This window comes from Balaenoptera acutorostrata, chromosome 7, assembly GCF_949987535.1.
Source record: "Balaenoptera acutorostrata chromosome 7, mBalAcu1.1, whole genome shotgun sequence".
Classification (NCBI taxonomy): domain Eukaryota; kingdom Metazoa; phylum Chordata; class Mammalia; order Artiodactyla; family Balaenopteridae; genus Balaenoptera; species Balaenoptera acutorostrata.
In genome coordinates, this window is record NC_080070.1 from 42,994,450 (window position 1) to 43,009,266 (window position 14,817).

At 36.5% G+C, this 14,817-nt stretch overlaps 1 protein-coding gene across 6 annotated transcripts in view; it reads right to left on the minus strand.

The window, feature by feature from the left end:
* Positions 1–453: 453 nt before the first annotated feature.
* The window catches only part of SEPTIN7 (septin 7), a 114,659-nt gene continuing 100,295 nt past the window's right edge, over positions 454–14,817 (minus strand). For 4 of the 6 annotated variants that reach the window (XM_057549835.1, XM_057549840.1, XM_057549834.1 and 1 more), the window contains 3 exons: positions 13,124–13,259; positions 2,457–2,623; positions 454–1,474 (listed from right to left, as the gene is read on the minus strand). In XM_057549835.1, coding sequence (XP_057405818.1) covers positions 1,435–1,474; positions 2,457–2,623; positions 13,124–13,259 — 343 coding nt within the window. In that variant the 3' untranslated portion in view covers positions 454–1,434. The remainder of the gene's footprint in view (positions 1,475–2,456; positions 2,624–13,123; positions 13,260–14,817) is intronic. The other 2 variants (XM_057549838.1, XM_057549836.1) reach the window with 1 other exon arrangement.

A 14,817-nucleotide genomic window follows, 5' to 3' on the forward strand; every position in this document is an offset into this window, starting at 1 on the left:
AACAGATACGGTGAAACTTTTTAAGGTAACAAACTGTGTTGCATTAAATTATACTTAAAATATCATAAAGCATTTTGTTAAAATCTATATCATTTGACCTTATAGTGAAAAGAAATTATACCACCCTCCTTCCAGTTAAAAAATTTCAGTCCAAGGACTTGTGAGTTCACCTGGGGAGTTGAAATTCATTCTCAGAGAAATAACGTGTTAATAGGAGACAAAAATGAGTAGAGAGATACTATATCCCGTTAGTTAGAAAATCAGGGCGTATGCACTCTAAATGAAACAAACATACAAGAGAAAAGGTAAGAGTTACAATCATGGAGGAGGCAAATTCAAGCTGAAAAGCTTCTTCCCAAACACACTGTACACTCTTGTATATCAACTGGAGAATACTTAAGACCCCACGCTCAGTTACATCACAACATTGTTTATTATGTGTATTTTTTACAATACAAACAAAAAAATACAGGAATGCAATATATGAATACAGCTAAATGCAGAATGGTGACTTTTTTTTCTTTTCAAGAGGCCATGATTCCCATTTCTAGTAAAATAAAGAGACTGCACATAGGTAGAAATAGGTTGGTTGTTAGCTTCACAATTTTGCCTAGAAATGATCTATAAATGCATTTTTTCCCCCTGCTACTTACCATAAAGTGTAAAAAGGGAATTAAAGGAAAGTTTCCTTGTTGGTTCCTACCATATGAAAGATGCTATATCCTATTTTAGCAGGGCCAATATATGGAAAATACCTAAATTAAATGTTATTACAAAAATGAAGCAGTAATGAGATTCTGGCTAAAGAGGGCACTAAATGAGAATAATATATATTTAAAGAATCCAAAACAAACAAACAAAAAAAGAGGTTGTTATAAAAAAGCTCTAGGTGCGTTGTAAGCTTATAGGTTTTTTTTTTCCATGTGTATTTTTAAACAATGGAAGTGTCAAAAAATAGGGTCAACTGTGTTAGACTAAATTACATTACTGTATATGTTGCACTGAATGAAACCTTTGTATTATAATTATCATAAAGAAGCATAGTTTGCATCATATTATGGCAATTTATCCTCAATGAAAACCTTCCAGAGTCCTTTTATTTTGGAATATCCTGTAAAAAATCAAACTACCAGAACATGATTGTACAACAGTAAAATGTTTTCTTGCATTAAATTGAAGACATCTGTTTAATAAAAAAAGAAAACATAGGAAAGGTACTTAGAGCTGTTAGTTTCTAAGTACACAACACCCTAGACAATTAAAGGCATCTTAATCTCCGTCAAGAACAAAAAAAAATAATAACAATTTTTGTCATGCTGTTAAATCCATCATTAAGGATAAAACCGGTGCAAATTGGTCAAACGGATCCAACAAACACTGATGTCCAAGCTGGCATGTTGGCAACTAATATGTAACTGGTGGTCAAAAGAGGGTTTAAAAGATCTTCCCTTTCTTCTTGTTCTTTTCCAAGGTTCTAAATGATTAAAGGAAAATAATCAAAATGAGTGACCACTTTATAAACACAGATAACATATGGTAGCAATAGCTAAACCAACTACAACTGTGTTGGATTTTCAAACACTACGTTTTCATTTAAAAATTAGAAGATTTAAAGTTAACAATAAGGACAATGCTAGTCTATAATATTATTTTCTTGGACAAATATTTGACAAAATTCCAAGACAAACAGTAAAAAAACATGACAAAAACCCATTTTTAATATACAAGCACAATTTTTCCTAAATGAAACAGTGCAAATCAAAAAAGATCAACTGACATCAACCAGGGTATCCTTTTCTCCTACTGCCATTTGTATTCTGAAATGCTTCGCTTTTACAAATATATTTTCTTCTTCCTTGGGGAAAAAGTTAATAGAAGGATAGTGTTGAAAATCTTGAAAATGTTTAGCAGTGAGGGTAAACTGTAGAATCCTTATAGGGATACAACTTTTCAGTTTTAAATGGGACTAATGAGGAAAAGAAGAAAACCAAAGTATAAATACTACTGATTTTTGTGTAAATTAAGAGTAACTAATTAGCTGCATTAGGAATTAGATATCCAAAATTTTATCTTAATGAAATAATTCAACACAATAAAGACATACCTCTAAATGTATAAAAGATCTTTGTAGCAGTGTTCTCTATGTTTGCCAAAAATTAAATACAACCATTATGTCCAACATTTGATGGGAAAAGGTAAGCAACTGATTACGGTGAGTAAACTGAAGAGAATGTTATGAAGCTACTAAATTATAATTATGAAGACTGTTAAGTCATGGAAAATGTTTACAGTGACAAAAATACTATTATAATAGACAGACTGCATCCATCTATATAAAAGATTCATCCATGAAAATTGTGCTTGGGATTTATGATAATGGATGATGTCTTTTTAAATGTTATTTTAATGTTTTTAAAATAAATAGGAAAATAATTCTTTAAAGCATTAATACACACATTTCTTGGGAATCTGATATTAGATACCTTGAAGAGTTCTGTTGCTCTAAAATACGTTGTTGGGCTTCCCAATTTGCTTTCTCATCTTCAAACTGACGACGTTTTTCCTCTAATTCTTTGTGCTGTGCTTCCAAATTCTTTTTCATTTGCTCATGGCGCCGTTGGAGCTAATTCAGAGCACAATATATAAAATAAAACTGTTTGAGAAATCAGGAGCAGAAGTACATTTCATCCAGGCATCCTAATGTTAACAGTATGAGCATTCAGTTCTTCTGCTATAAATTCAAAGTACCACCTGGTTTTAGCACTGTCTAAAATTTTAGCACCGTCTAAAATTCCTCTGCCTATAGGACTTACCACCCAAAAGGCCAGTGATCAAAGAGAATAATCTTGGTAAACAGGGAAAAAAAAGAGTACAATAAGCTACAGTGTGTGGCACTTTATAATGGGCATACCCTATCTTATCATCTCATTTTTCCTTACTCACAAAACATGTAGGAAGCTGGGCAGGGAAGACACCACTGCTCCCACTTCATAGATGACCAAACAGTTGCAGAGTTTATGTCACTTGCCCAAAGTCATTAGTCAAAAAGTGGCAGAACCAGGATTCGAACCTGCCTCGTAATTCCAAGTTCACAAAGCTGAGACAAGTGAAAAGAAAGCAAATAGATGAGGATCTAAGAGTTACAAGATCACGGGATAAGGTCCCCGATTCTTATAAAGCAGTGGTTTTCAAATATCAGTCTTCGTACAAATCACCTGAATGCTTGTTAAAAATATAGAATCCTGGACCTCACAAAGACATACTGAATTAGAATCTCTGGGTTTTTGTTAAGTCTAGAAATCTACATTTTCAACAAGCCCCCGTGATTCTAAAGCAGGTGGTTCTTTCTACATTGAGAATTAATGCTATAAAGAATGCTGGCTGAAAGGTGGAAAACACTCATGCAAAGTAACTGCAGAAACAAAGAGCTTACCTAATAGTTCATTAAATAATTCATTTAGGTGCTAGTTAATCCATTTCTGAGGAAAACAGTCATAGAAAAAAAAACTACAACGAATAACTAAGAACTATTAATATTAAAAACTTTCAGATGTCCAGGAACTATGTTTTATTAAAGACTGTATTACACCAATCAATTAACATCTTGAATTTGGATTGTAATTTCGCATACAACTTGTTTTCTTAATTACTTTGTAAACCCACAAAAAGTGACTTCATATTCATTCCCATTCCAAATTATTTCATGCAGTTCTTACAAAACAAAACCATCTAAGATATATTTAAGCAAACATGAATCAAATTTGAGGTAACATCTTCCTGATGATAGCAAACAAGTTACTAAGAAAATGTCAGAAAATAGGAACACAGGAAAATGCCTTTGGTTATTAAAAAAAAAAATGCAAGGGAATTATATATACACAATTCAGAATAGTCACCTCTGAGAAGGAGAGACAGGGATACAATAGGGGAGAGACACAAAGGGGCCTCAAATGAACTGATGATGCCTTATTTTTTTAAGCTGGACCATAGGTTCACCAGTGTTCATCATTCTTTACCTGTACATTTCTGTCACATATACGTATCTTTGTGTTAACTGCATGTAGGTTAAAAGTACAGGTCACAATCCCTCACTTCCTAGAAACCCTTGGGGTTAGATGTGTTTCATAGTTCAAAATTTTTCAGATTTCAGAAAGCCAATACTACTTAGAAAGGTCTATATACTCTATTTACAAAACAACTCCTGGGACTGCGGGTGGCGGAGGGGGTAAGCTTCGGAGCCACGGAGGAGAGCGCAGCCACAGGGGTGCGAAGGGCAAAGCGGAGAGACTCCCGCACAGAGGATTGGTGCCGACCAGCACTCACCAGCCCGAGAGGCTTGCCTGCTCACCCGCCGGGGCGGGCAGGGGCTGGGAGCTGAGGCTCGGGCTTCAGTCGGATCGCAGGGAGAGGACTGGGGTTGGCGGCGTGAACACAGCCTGAAGGGGTTAGCACACCACAGCTGGCTGGGAGGGAGTCCGGGAAAAAGTCTGCAGCTGCCGAAGAGGCAAGAGACTTTTTCTTGCCTCTTTGTTTCGCGGCGCGCAAGGAGAGGGGATTCAGAGTGCCGCCTAAACGAACTCCAGAGACGGGCACGAGCTGCAGCGATCAGCGCGGACCCCAGAGACGGGTGTGAGACGCTAAGGCTGCTGCTGCCGCCACCAAAAAGCCTGTGTGCGAGCACAGGTCACTCTCCACACCGCCCCTCCTGGGAGCCGGTGCAGCCCACCATTGCCAGGCTCCCGTGATCCGGGGACAACTTCCCTGGGAGAACGCACGGCGCGCCTCGGGCTGGTGCAACGTCACGCTGGCCTCTGCCGCCGCAGGCTCGCCCCGCATCCGTATCCTTCCCTCCCCGCCCTGCCCGAGTGAGCCAGAGCCCCAGAAGCAGCTGCTCCTTTAATCCCGTCCTGTCTGGGCGGGGAATAGGCGCCCTCAGGCGACCTACACGCAGAGGCGGGTCCAAATCCAAAGCTGAACCCCAGGAGCTGTGCGAACAGGGAAGAGAAGGGGAAATCTCTCCCAGCAGCCTCAGAAGCAGTGGATTAAAGCTCCACAAACAACTTGATGTGCCTGCATCTGTTGAATACCTGAATAGACAACGAATCATCCCAAATTCAGGAGGTGGACTCTGGGAGCAGGATATATTAATTTTTCCCCTTTTCCTTTTTTTGTGAGTGTATATGTATATGCTTCTGGGTGAGATTTTGTCTGTATAGCTTTGCTTTATAATAGCTTTATTTTACTTCACTAAATTTTATCCTCTTTCTTTCTTTCTTTCTATTTTTTCTCCCTTTTACTCTGAGCCGGGTGGATGAAAGGCTCTTGGTGCTCCAGCCAGGCATCAGGGCTGTGCCTCTGAGGTGGGAGAGCCAACTTCAGGACACTGGTCCACAAGAGACCTCCCAGCTCCACGTAATACCAAACGGCAAAAATCTCTCAGAGATCTCCATCTCAACATCAAGACCCAGCTTCACTCAATGACCAGCAAGCTACAGTGCTGGACACCCTATGCCAAACAACTAGCAAGACAGGAACACAGCCCCATCCATTAGCAGAGAGGCTGCCTAAAATCATAATAAGGCCACAGACACCCCAAAACACACCACCAGACATGGACCTGCCCACCAGAAAGACAAGATCTAGCCTCATCCACCAGAACTCAGGCACTAGTTCCCTCCACCAGGAAGCCTACACAACCCACTGAACCAACCTTAGCCGCTGGGGACAGATACCAAAAACAAAGGGAACTACGAACCTGCAGCCTGTGAAAAGGAGACCCCCAAACACAGTAAGATAAGCAAAATGAGAAGACAGAAAAACACACAGCAGAGGAAGGAGCAGGGTCAAAACACACCAGACCTAACAAATGAAGAGGAAATAGGCAGTCTACCTGAAAAAGAATTCAGAATAATGATAGTAAGGATGATCCAAAATCTTGGAAATAGAATAGACAAAATGCAAGAAACATTTAACAAGGACGTAGAAGAACTAAAGAGGAACCAAGCAATGATGAAAAACACAATAAATGAATTAAAAATACTCTAGATGGGATCAATAGCAGAATAACTGAGGCAGAAGAATGGATAAGTGACCTGGAAGATAAAATGGTGGAAATAACTACTGCAGAGCAGGATAAAGAAAAAAGAATGAAAAGAACTGAGGACAGTCTCAGAGACCTCTGGGACAACATTAAACGCACCAACATTCGAATTATAGGGGTCCCAGAAGAAGAAGAGAAAAAGAAAGGGACTGAGAAAATATTTGAAGAGATTATAGTTGAAAACTTCCTTAATATGGGAAAGGAAATAGTTAATCAAGTCCTGGAAGCACAGAGAGTCCCATACAGGATAAATCCAAGGAGAAACACGCCAAGACACATATTAATCAAACTGTCAAAAATTAAATATAAGGAAAACATATTAAAAGCAGCAAGGGAAAAACAACAAATAACACACAAGGGAATCCCCATAAGGTTAACATCTGATCTTTCAGCAGAAACTCTGCAAGCCAGAAGGGAGTGGCAGGATATACTTAAAGTGATGAAGGAGAAAAACCTACAACCAAGATTAATCTACCCAGCAAGGATCTCATTCAGGTTTGATGGAGAAATTAAAACCTTTACAGACAAGCAAAAGCTGAGAGAGTTCAGCACCACCAAACCAGCTTTACAACAAATGCTAAAGGAACTTCTCTAGGCAAGAAACACAAGAGAAGGAAAACACCTACAATAACAAACCCAAAACATTTAAGAAAATGGGAATAGGAACATACATATCGATAATTACCTTAAATGTAAATGGATTAAATGCTCCCACCAAAAGACACTGACTGGCTGAATAGATACAAAAACAAGACCCATATATATGCTGTCTACAAGAGACCCACTTCAGACCTAGAGACACACACAGACTCAAAGTGAGGGGATGGAAAAAGATATTCCATGCATATTGAAATCAAAAGAAAGCTGGAGTAGCAATTCTCATATCAGACAAAATAGACTTTAAAATAAAGACTATTACAAGAGACAAAGAAGGACACTATATAATGATCAAGGGATCGATCCAAGAGGAAGGTATAACAATTGTAAATATTTATGCACCCAACATAGGAGCACCTCAATACATAAGGCAAATACTAACAGCCATAAAAGGGGAAATCGACAGCAACACAATCATAGTAGGGGACTTTAACACCCCACTTTCACCAATGGACAGATCATCCAAAAGGAAAATAAATAAGGAAACACAAGCTTTAAATCATACATTAAACAAGATGGACTTAATTGAATTGATATTTATAGGACATTCCACCCAAAAACAACAGAATACACATTTTTCTCAAGTGCTCATGGAACATTCTCCAGGATAGATCATATCTTGGGTCACAAATCAAGCCTTGGTAAATTTAAGAAAATTGAAATCGTATCAAGTATCTTTTCTGACCACAAAGCTATGAGACTAGATATCAATTACAGGAAAAGATCTGTAAAAAACACAAACACATGGAGGCTACACAATACACTACTTAATAATGAAGTGATCACTGAAGAAATCAAAAAATACCTAGAAACAAATGACAATGGAGACACGACGACCCAAAACCCATGGGACGCAGCAAAAGCAGCGCTAAGAGGGAAGTTTATAGCAATACAAGCCTACCTCAAGAAACAGGAAACACCTCGAATAAACAACCTAACCTTGCACCTGAAGGAATTAGAGAAAGAAGAACAAAAAAACCCCAAAGTTAGCAGAAGGAAAGAAATCATAAAGGTCAGATCAGAAATAAATGAAAAAGAAATGAAGGAAACAATAGCAAAAATCAATGAAACTAAAAGCTGGTTCTTTGAGAAGATAAACAAAATTGATAAACCATTAGCCAGACTCATCAAGAGAAAAAGGGAGAAGACTCAAATCAATAGAATTAGAAATGAAAAAGGAGAAGTAACCACTGACACTGCAGAAATACAAACGATCATGAGAGATTACTACAAGCAACTCTATGCCAATAAAATGGACAACCTGGAAGAAATGGACAGATTCTTAGAAATGCACAACCTGCCGAGACTGAACCAGGAAGAAATAGAAAATATGAACAGACCAATCACAAGCACTGAAATTGAAACTGTGATTAAAAATCTTCCAACAAACAAAAGTCCAGGACCACATGGCTTCACAGGTGAATTCTATCAAACATTTAGAGAAGAGCTAACACCTATCCTTCTCAAACTCTTCCAAAATATTGCAGAGGGAGGAACACTCCCCAACTCATTCTACGAGGCCACCATCACCCTGATACCAAAACCAGACAAAGATGTCACAAAGAAAGAAAACTACAGGCCAATATCACTGATGAACATAGATGCAAAAATCCTCAACAAAATACTAGCAAACAGAATCCAACAGCACATTAAAAGGATCATACACCATGATCAAGTGGGGTTTATCCCAGGAATGCAAGGATTCTTCAATATACGCAAATCAATCAACGTGATACACCATATTAACAAATTGAAGGAGAAAAACCATATGATCATTTCAATAGATGCAGAGAAAGCTTTCGACAAAATTCAACACCCATTTATGATAAAAGCCCTGCAGAAAGTAGGCATAGAGGGAACTTTCCTCAACATAATAAAGGCCATATATGACAAACCCACAGACAACATTGTCCTCAATGGTGAAAAACTGAAACCATTTCCACTAAGATCAGGAACAAGACAAGGTTGCCCACTCTCACCACTATTATTTAACATAGTTTTGGAAGTCTTAGCCACAGAAATCAGAGAAGAAAAAGAAATAAAAGGAATCCAAATCGGAAAAGAAGAAGTAAAGCTGTCACTGTTTGCAGATGAGATGATACTATACATAAAGAATCCTAAAGATGCTACCAGAAAACTCCTAGAGCTAATCAATGAATTTGGTAAAGTAGCAGGATACAAAATTAATGCACAGAAATCTCTTGCATTTCTATACACTAATGATGAAAAATCTGAAAGTGAAATTAAGAAAACACTCCCGTTTACCATTGCAACAAAAAGAATAAAATTCCTAGGAATAAACCTACCTAAGGAGACAAAAGACCTGTATGCAGAAAATTATAAGACACTGATGAAAGAAATTAAAGATGATACAAATAGATGGAGAGATACACCATGCTCTTGGATTGGAAGAATCAACATTGTGAAAATGACTCTACTACCCAAAGCAATCTACAGATTCAGTGCAATCCCTATCAAACTACCACAGGCATTTTTCACAGAACTAGAACAAAAAATTTCACAATTTGTATGGAAACACAAAAGACCCCGAATAGCCAAAGCAATCTTGAGAACGAAAAAATGGAGCTGGAGGAATCAGGCTCCCTGACTTCAGACTTTATTACAAAGCTACAGTAATCAAGACAGTTTGGTACTGGCACAAAAACAGAAATATAGATCAATGGAACAGGATAGAAAGCCCAGAGATAAACCCATGCACATATGGTCACCTTATCTTTGATAAAGGAGGCAAGCATATACAGTGGAGAAAAGACAGCCTCTTCAATAAGTGGTGCTGGGAAAATTGGACAGATACATGTAAAAGTATGAAATTAGAACACTCCCTGACACCATACACAAAAATAAACTCAAAATGGATTAAAGACCTAAGTGTAAGGCCAGACACTATCAAACTCTTAGAGGAAAACATAGGCAGAACACTCTATGACATAAATCACAGCAAGATCCTTTTTGACCCACCTCCTAGAGAAATGGAAATAAAAACACAAATAAACAAATGGGACCTAATGAAACTTAAAAGCTTTTGCACAGCAAAGGAAACCATAAACAAGACAAAAAGACAACCCTCAGAATGGGAGAAAGTATTTGCAAATGAAGCAACTGACAAAGGATTAATCTCCAAGATTTACAAGCAGCTCATGAAGCTCAATAACAAAAAAACGAACAACCCAATCCAAAAATGGGCAGAAGACCTAAATAGACATTTCTCCAAAGAAGATATACAGATTGCCAACAGACACATGAAAGAATGCTCAACATCATTAATCATTAGAGAAATGCAAATCAAAACTACAATGAGATATCATCTCACACCGGTCAGAATGGCCATCATCAAAAAATCTAGAAACAATAAATGCTGGAGAGGGTGTGGAGGAAAGGGAACACTCTTGCATTGTTGGTGGGAATGTAAATTGATACAGCCACTATGGAGAACAGTATGGAGGTTCCTGAAAAAACTACAAATAGAACTACCATACGACCCAGCAATCCCACTACTGGGCATATACCCTGAGAAAACCATAGTTCAAAAAGAGTCATGTACCAAAATGTTCATTGCAGCTCTATTTACAATAGCCAGGACATGGAAGCAACCTAAATGTCCATCGACAGATGAATGGATAAAGAAGATGTGGCACATATATACAATGGAATATTACTCAGCCATAAAAAGAAACGAAATGGAGGTATTTGTAATGAGGTGGATGGAGTTAGAGTCTGTCATACAGAGTGAAGTAAGTCAGAAAAACAAATACAGTATGCTAACACATACATATGGAATCTAAGGAAAAAAAAAAAAAGGCCATGAAGAACCTAGTGGCAAGACGGGAATATAGACACAGACCTACTAGAGAATGGACTTGAGGATATGGGGAGGGGGAGGGGTGAGATGTGACAGGGTGAGAGAGTGTCATGGACATATATACACTACCAAATGTAAAACAGATAGCTAGTGGGAAGCAGCTGCATAGCACAGGGAGATCAGCTCGGTGCTTTGTGACCACCTAGAGGGGTGGGATGGGGAGGGTGGGAGGGAGGGAGATGCAAGAGGGAAGAGATATGGGAACATATGTATATGTATAACTGATTCACTTTGTTATAAAGCAGAAACTAACACACCATTGTAAAGCAATTATACTTCAATAAAGATGGTAAAAAAACAAACAAACAAAAAAAATAACTCCTGGCCTGTCTAAGGTAGCACCTATAACCAAACACATTACTATTTTTTGCAGTGAAGTATATAAATATTCACATCAAGTGGGATAAAACTATTAGTTCTATGTCTGGTTTTGCAGTTTTCTGAAATTGTGGATACATGATTGTGGACTTGTCTAGCGATTAAGAACAAAGTTAAGTGTATTCAAATAATGGCTTACAGTTATGCAGCATAGACCAAGTTAATTTATCTTTCCTCTCATGTAAAAAAGGGAAATGGACAATAATACCCATCTTGAAGGGCTGTGGTATGAATTAAATGACATAATCCATGAATGCGCCTGATACGCTGTGCTGCTGGATATTAGCAACTGTGCCCCAAACAAATATTTCTAGCACTTGAGAAAAAACAGTATTAAACAAGGTTAAATAGGTTTCTTCACCTATATATTTACATACTTATATGGCTTACTGAATTAGGAGAAACTTGGTCCAGATCTCTTTACAGGTCCTTTTAATGTTAATAAAGATTCTATCCTTCAAAGAGCAGTTAAGGTTCGGAAAACTCTGTTTTCACCATTCACAGTAATCGTAAAAACTCTCAAAGGGTTCTATAACTACAGTTTTATAATTATTTGTTTATAACATTTACTCTTAGGAGCAGGCCCTAAAATATGTCTATACCAAATGTAAATTCAACTCCTTTTAGATTTTCATCATAATCTAAGTGTGGAGATAATGCAAACTGTTGATTACTCCTGTTTCTATTCACCTTCTGATAGGGATTTTCCAGATCATTTATTAATTAGTGAAGGAGTAGAGACTCGGATGGATATTTAATAAAAAGCTAATTAATAAAAAAGACTAAACTTAATCTCCTAAATGTCATCTTAATAACAGATGCCAGGGATGCTAGTTCTGCAGTGCTTGGTAGTCTTAGACCAGGAGGAGCTATTCTGTATCCCCACTGAATTAAGCATATGATAAATATAACAACAGTGAAAGTTTTTTTTAATAAGAGATTACATGAAAAGCCCAGTGATTTAAGAGAAATCTAATGTGGAATAAAAACATTTCCTCAAAGTTACTGAATACTTTACTCGATGCATTCCATCTACTCAATGGATCAGAGTACTTTTGGTTATGTATTTAGTCAAAGGTTTATGTATTTTATGCAGTAATTCATTACAAAAGCAAAGAGACCAACTGTAAGGATCTAACAGACTCGATGGGAGTCTCTTTTTAATATATTTAAACACAAATATTATTATATTAGTGGAGCCACATATAAACACAGGGATCTCACTGAATTTTATCGTTAAAAGTAATTTTAAAAATATTTCATATTAATGTCATCCCATATATTTAAAAGTAATTTTCAGCACAATGATAATAAATCTGTGCTGAGAAATTATACTGAAATTGTTGATTTATTTTGTGTTTACCTAGAGTTTCTTCTACTGCTCTTGGACATCAAGCCAACTACTAACTGTATAGGTGCTTGTGTTAGTGTGTTTTTTCTCCATCTTTTATTTCTTATCACTTATTGAAGGACATGTCTTCATGATCTTTTTGATTAATAGGAACTAAATATATGCCTCAACATCTAGAGAGATTCCAAGGTAGTATATCAGCTTGCTGGAATGCTTTGTCACTACCCTACCTGATTTTTGTAACAGTGGGAATTACGTTGACACTATATTACAAATAAGGCCCAACTCATTTATAAAAATCACATTTCTTCATCTGTCTGTAATTTACCCTGGCATGCCTATAGTTTAACTAAGGTTCTTTCTTTTTCATTCATATGCAAATAAGTCTGTTCTATTATTATTGCCCTAACACTAGTTTTTATTCTTACATCCACTCAAAACTCTGATCTTTACTTTTCTTATATTGACTATATGGAATGGCTTATAATTTCATTTCTTATTACTTGTTAATTATAGCTAATAAAATTTATTGTAAGTTTTCTACTATGTCTTCCTACCAAGTATGCTTGTATTCAAGTACATATTAAAATATATATTATTGTAAACATAGTGCTTGCTTTTATTTTTCCATTTTATTATGTTAGCGTATTATATTTGAAAAAATCTAGAGAAAGGTTATATTATCTATGAATTTTATTAAAGATATTTTTTAAAGGAATACTGTGCCTATAAAAGGTGAAAATATTAGGTTGATTACCTCAGCTTCAGAGTCCTTCAGTTTTTGAACTTTTTCTTTGACCTTCATCTCAAACACCTGCTCCATCTCCATCTCCATCTTCTTCATCTTAGCTACATGCTCCCTTCTTTCTTCTTCCATTTGTGCAAGAGGGCTCCTGTGAACATTAAAGATAATCATTAAATGTCTAAAAATGAAAAGTGTAATACAAAACTCTGAAACAGCGGTGAAAACAAATGAGCTGCTGTGTGCCATTACTAAATTCTCTGCTGTTTTTTGAAAATAAGTTTCAAAATAATTTTTCAATTATTCTGACACCACCTTAAAATGACATGGAACACAGATTTGAAGTTTTATATATGAACATGTTAAAAATTCTTTAGAAACTTTTAAAATTTATAAATATTTACAATTTAGAACTTCTTTCCATGAAGTTTCATAGCTAAACTTGAAAATCTCTAGTGAATAATTATTATGAAAATAGATCTACCAAAGGCAACTCTTAGCAGAATGCTTCTCTAAACCTAATGCATATCAAATCTAAAGATAACATATAAAATAAACTGTAGAAGGAAAATGGAAAGGACACATTCCCTAAATACATTCTTAGAAAGGAAAACTAGAAGAAAATTACTTAATTTTGTATTTTAAACAAAATTTTAATGTGAAAAAAGGTACTGAGTTAATGAAGTCAATACATGTAGAATATTTTTAGTTCTACAATTTTCCAAGTGTTATAATCTCTCCTTTCAGACGACTACTGACATCACAATAATTCAAACCTATTTTGGTTACTGAACTGATATGCTAGAAAAAACTACCAGGCAATACCTAGAACACTCTTCGTTTAGGCAAGCAGAGTATTTCTAGGCCACTTAATGTAAGTTTAATGCTCTTGAAAAATTCATTCCACCTATGTCAAATATTTTAGTGTCTTAAGTTTTAAAGATGGTCAGTGATCACACGCACATGAGAGAGAGAGAGAGCGAAGAAGCAAATGAATATCTTGGCATTTCTGAAATGCCAAATAATAGACACCAGCACAGTTAAATAAAAGTAGTTCACTCTATTGACATTAAACTCCACAGACTCAAATTTCTGCACACTTTTGTTCAAAATTTTCATGTTGAAAAATACTACAAATGAGCTTTATGTGAAGGCTAGTATATTTACAGACACAAGAGAATGCCGAAGTATCAGTAACCTATTACAGCCCCAGGGAGGAAAGAAAGGTGGGCTCTGTGGCTTTCACGATCTCTAAAAACAATTCAATACACTGGGACAACTTAAAAGAGGGAGGCCCTTTTCTGACTTTATTGATAAAACACGTTTATTTTGCCTCCACAAAAACAGGCTTTGACCATTTAATTGTACATATTAAATTGGTGAACTTTATCTCAATAAAGTGGTTAAAAAGTTAAATCATGGCTTAAAAACAAAGTCAGGCTTTGTATTTTATCCATAACTTCAAGGCTAGTCACTTTAATCCTGATTTGACACACTCTTGATTATGGTGACTTCTCTCCTTACAAGGCTGAGTATTTTGACCATTACAACACTGTTCTTCCCTCTCAAGGAGGAGGACAAGAGAGCAAGATGGAAAATATTAAACGAGCAACAGGGACAGAAAGAACACTGGCTACTGATTTTTCTTAGCAAAAAGGAAGGACAAAGATGTGATGTACTGTTGTGACCAAAAGGATTTGTTTTTGCAG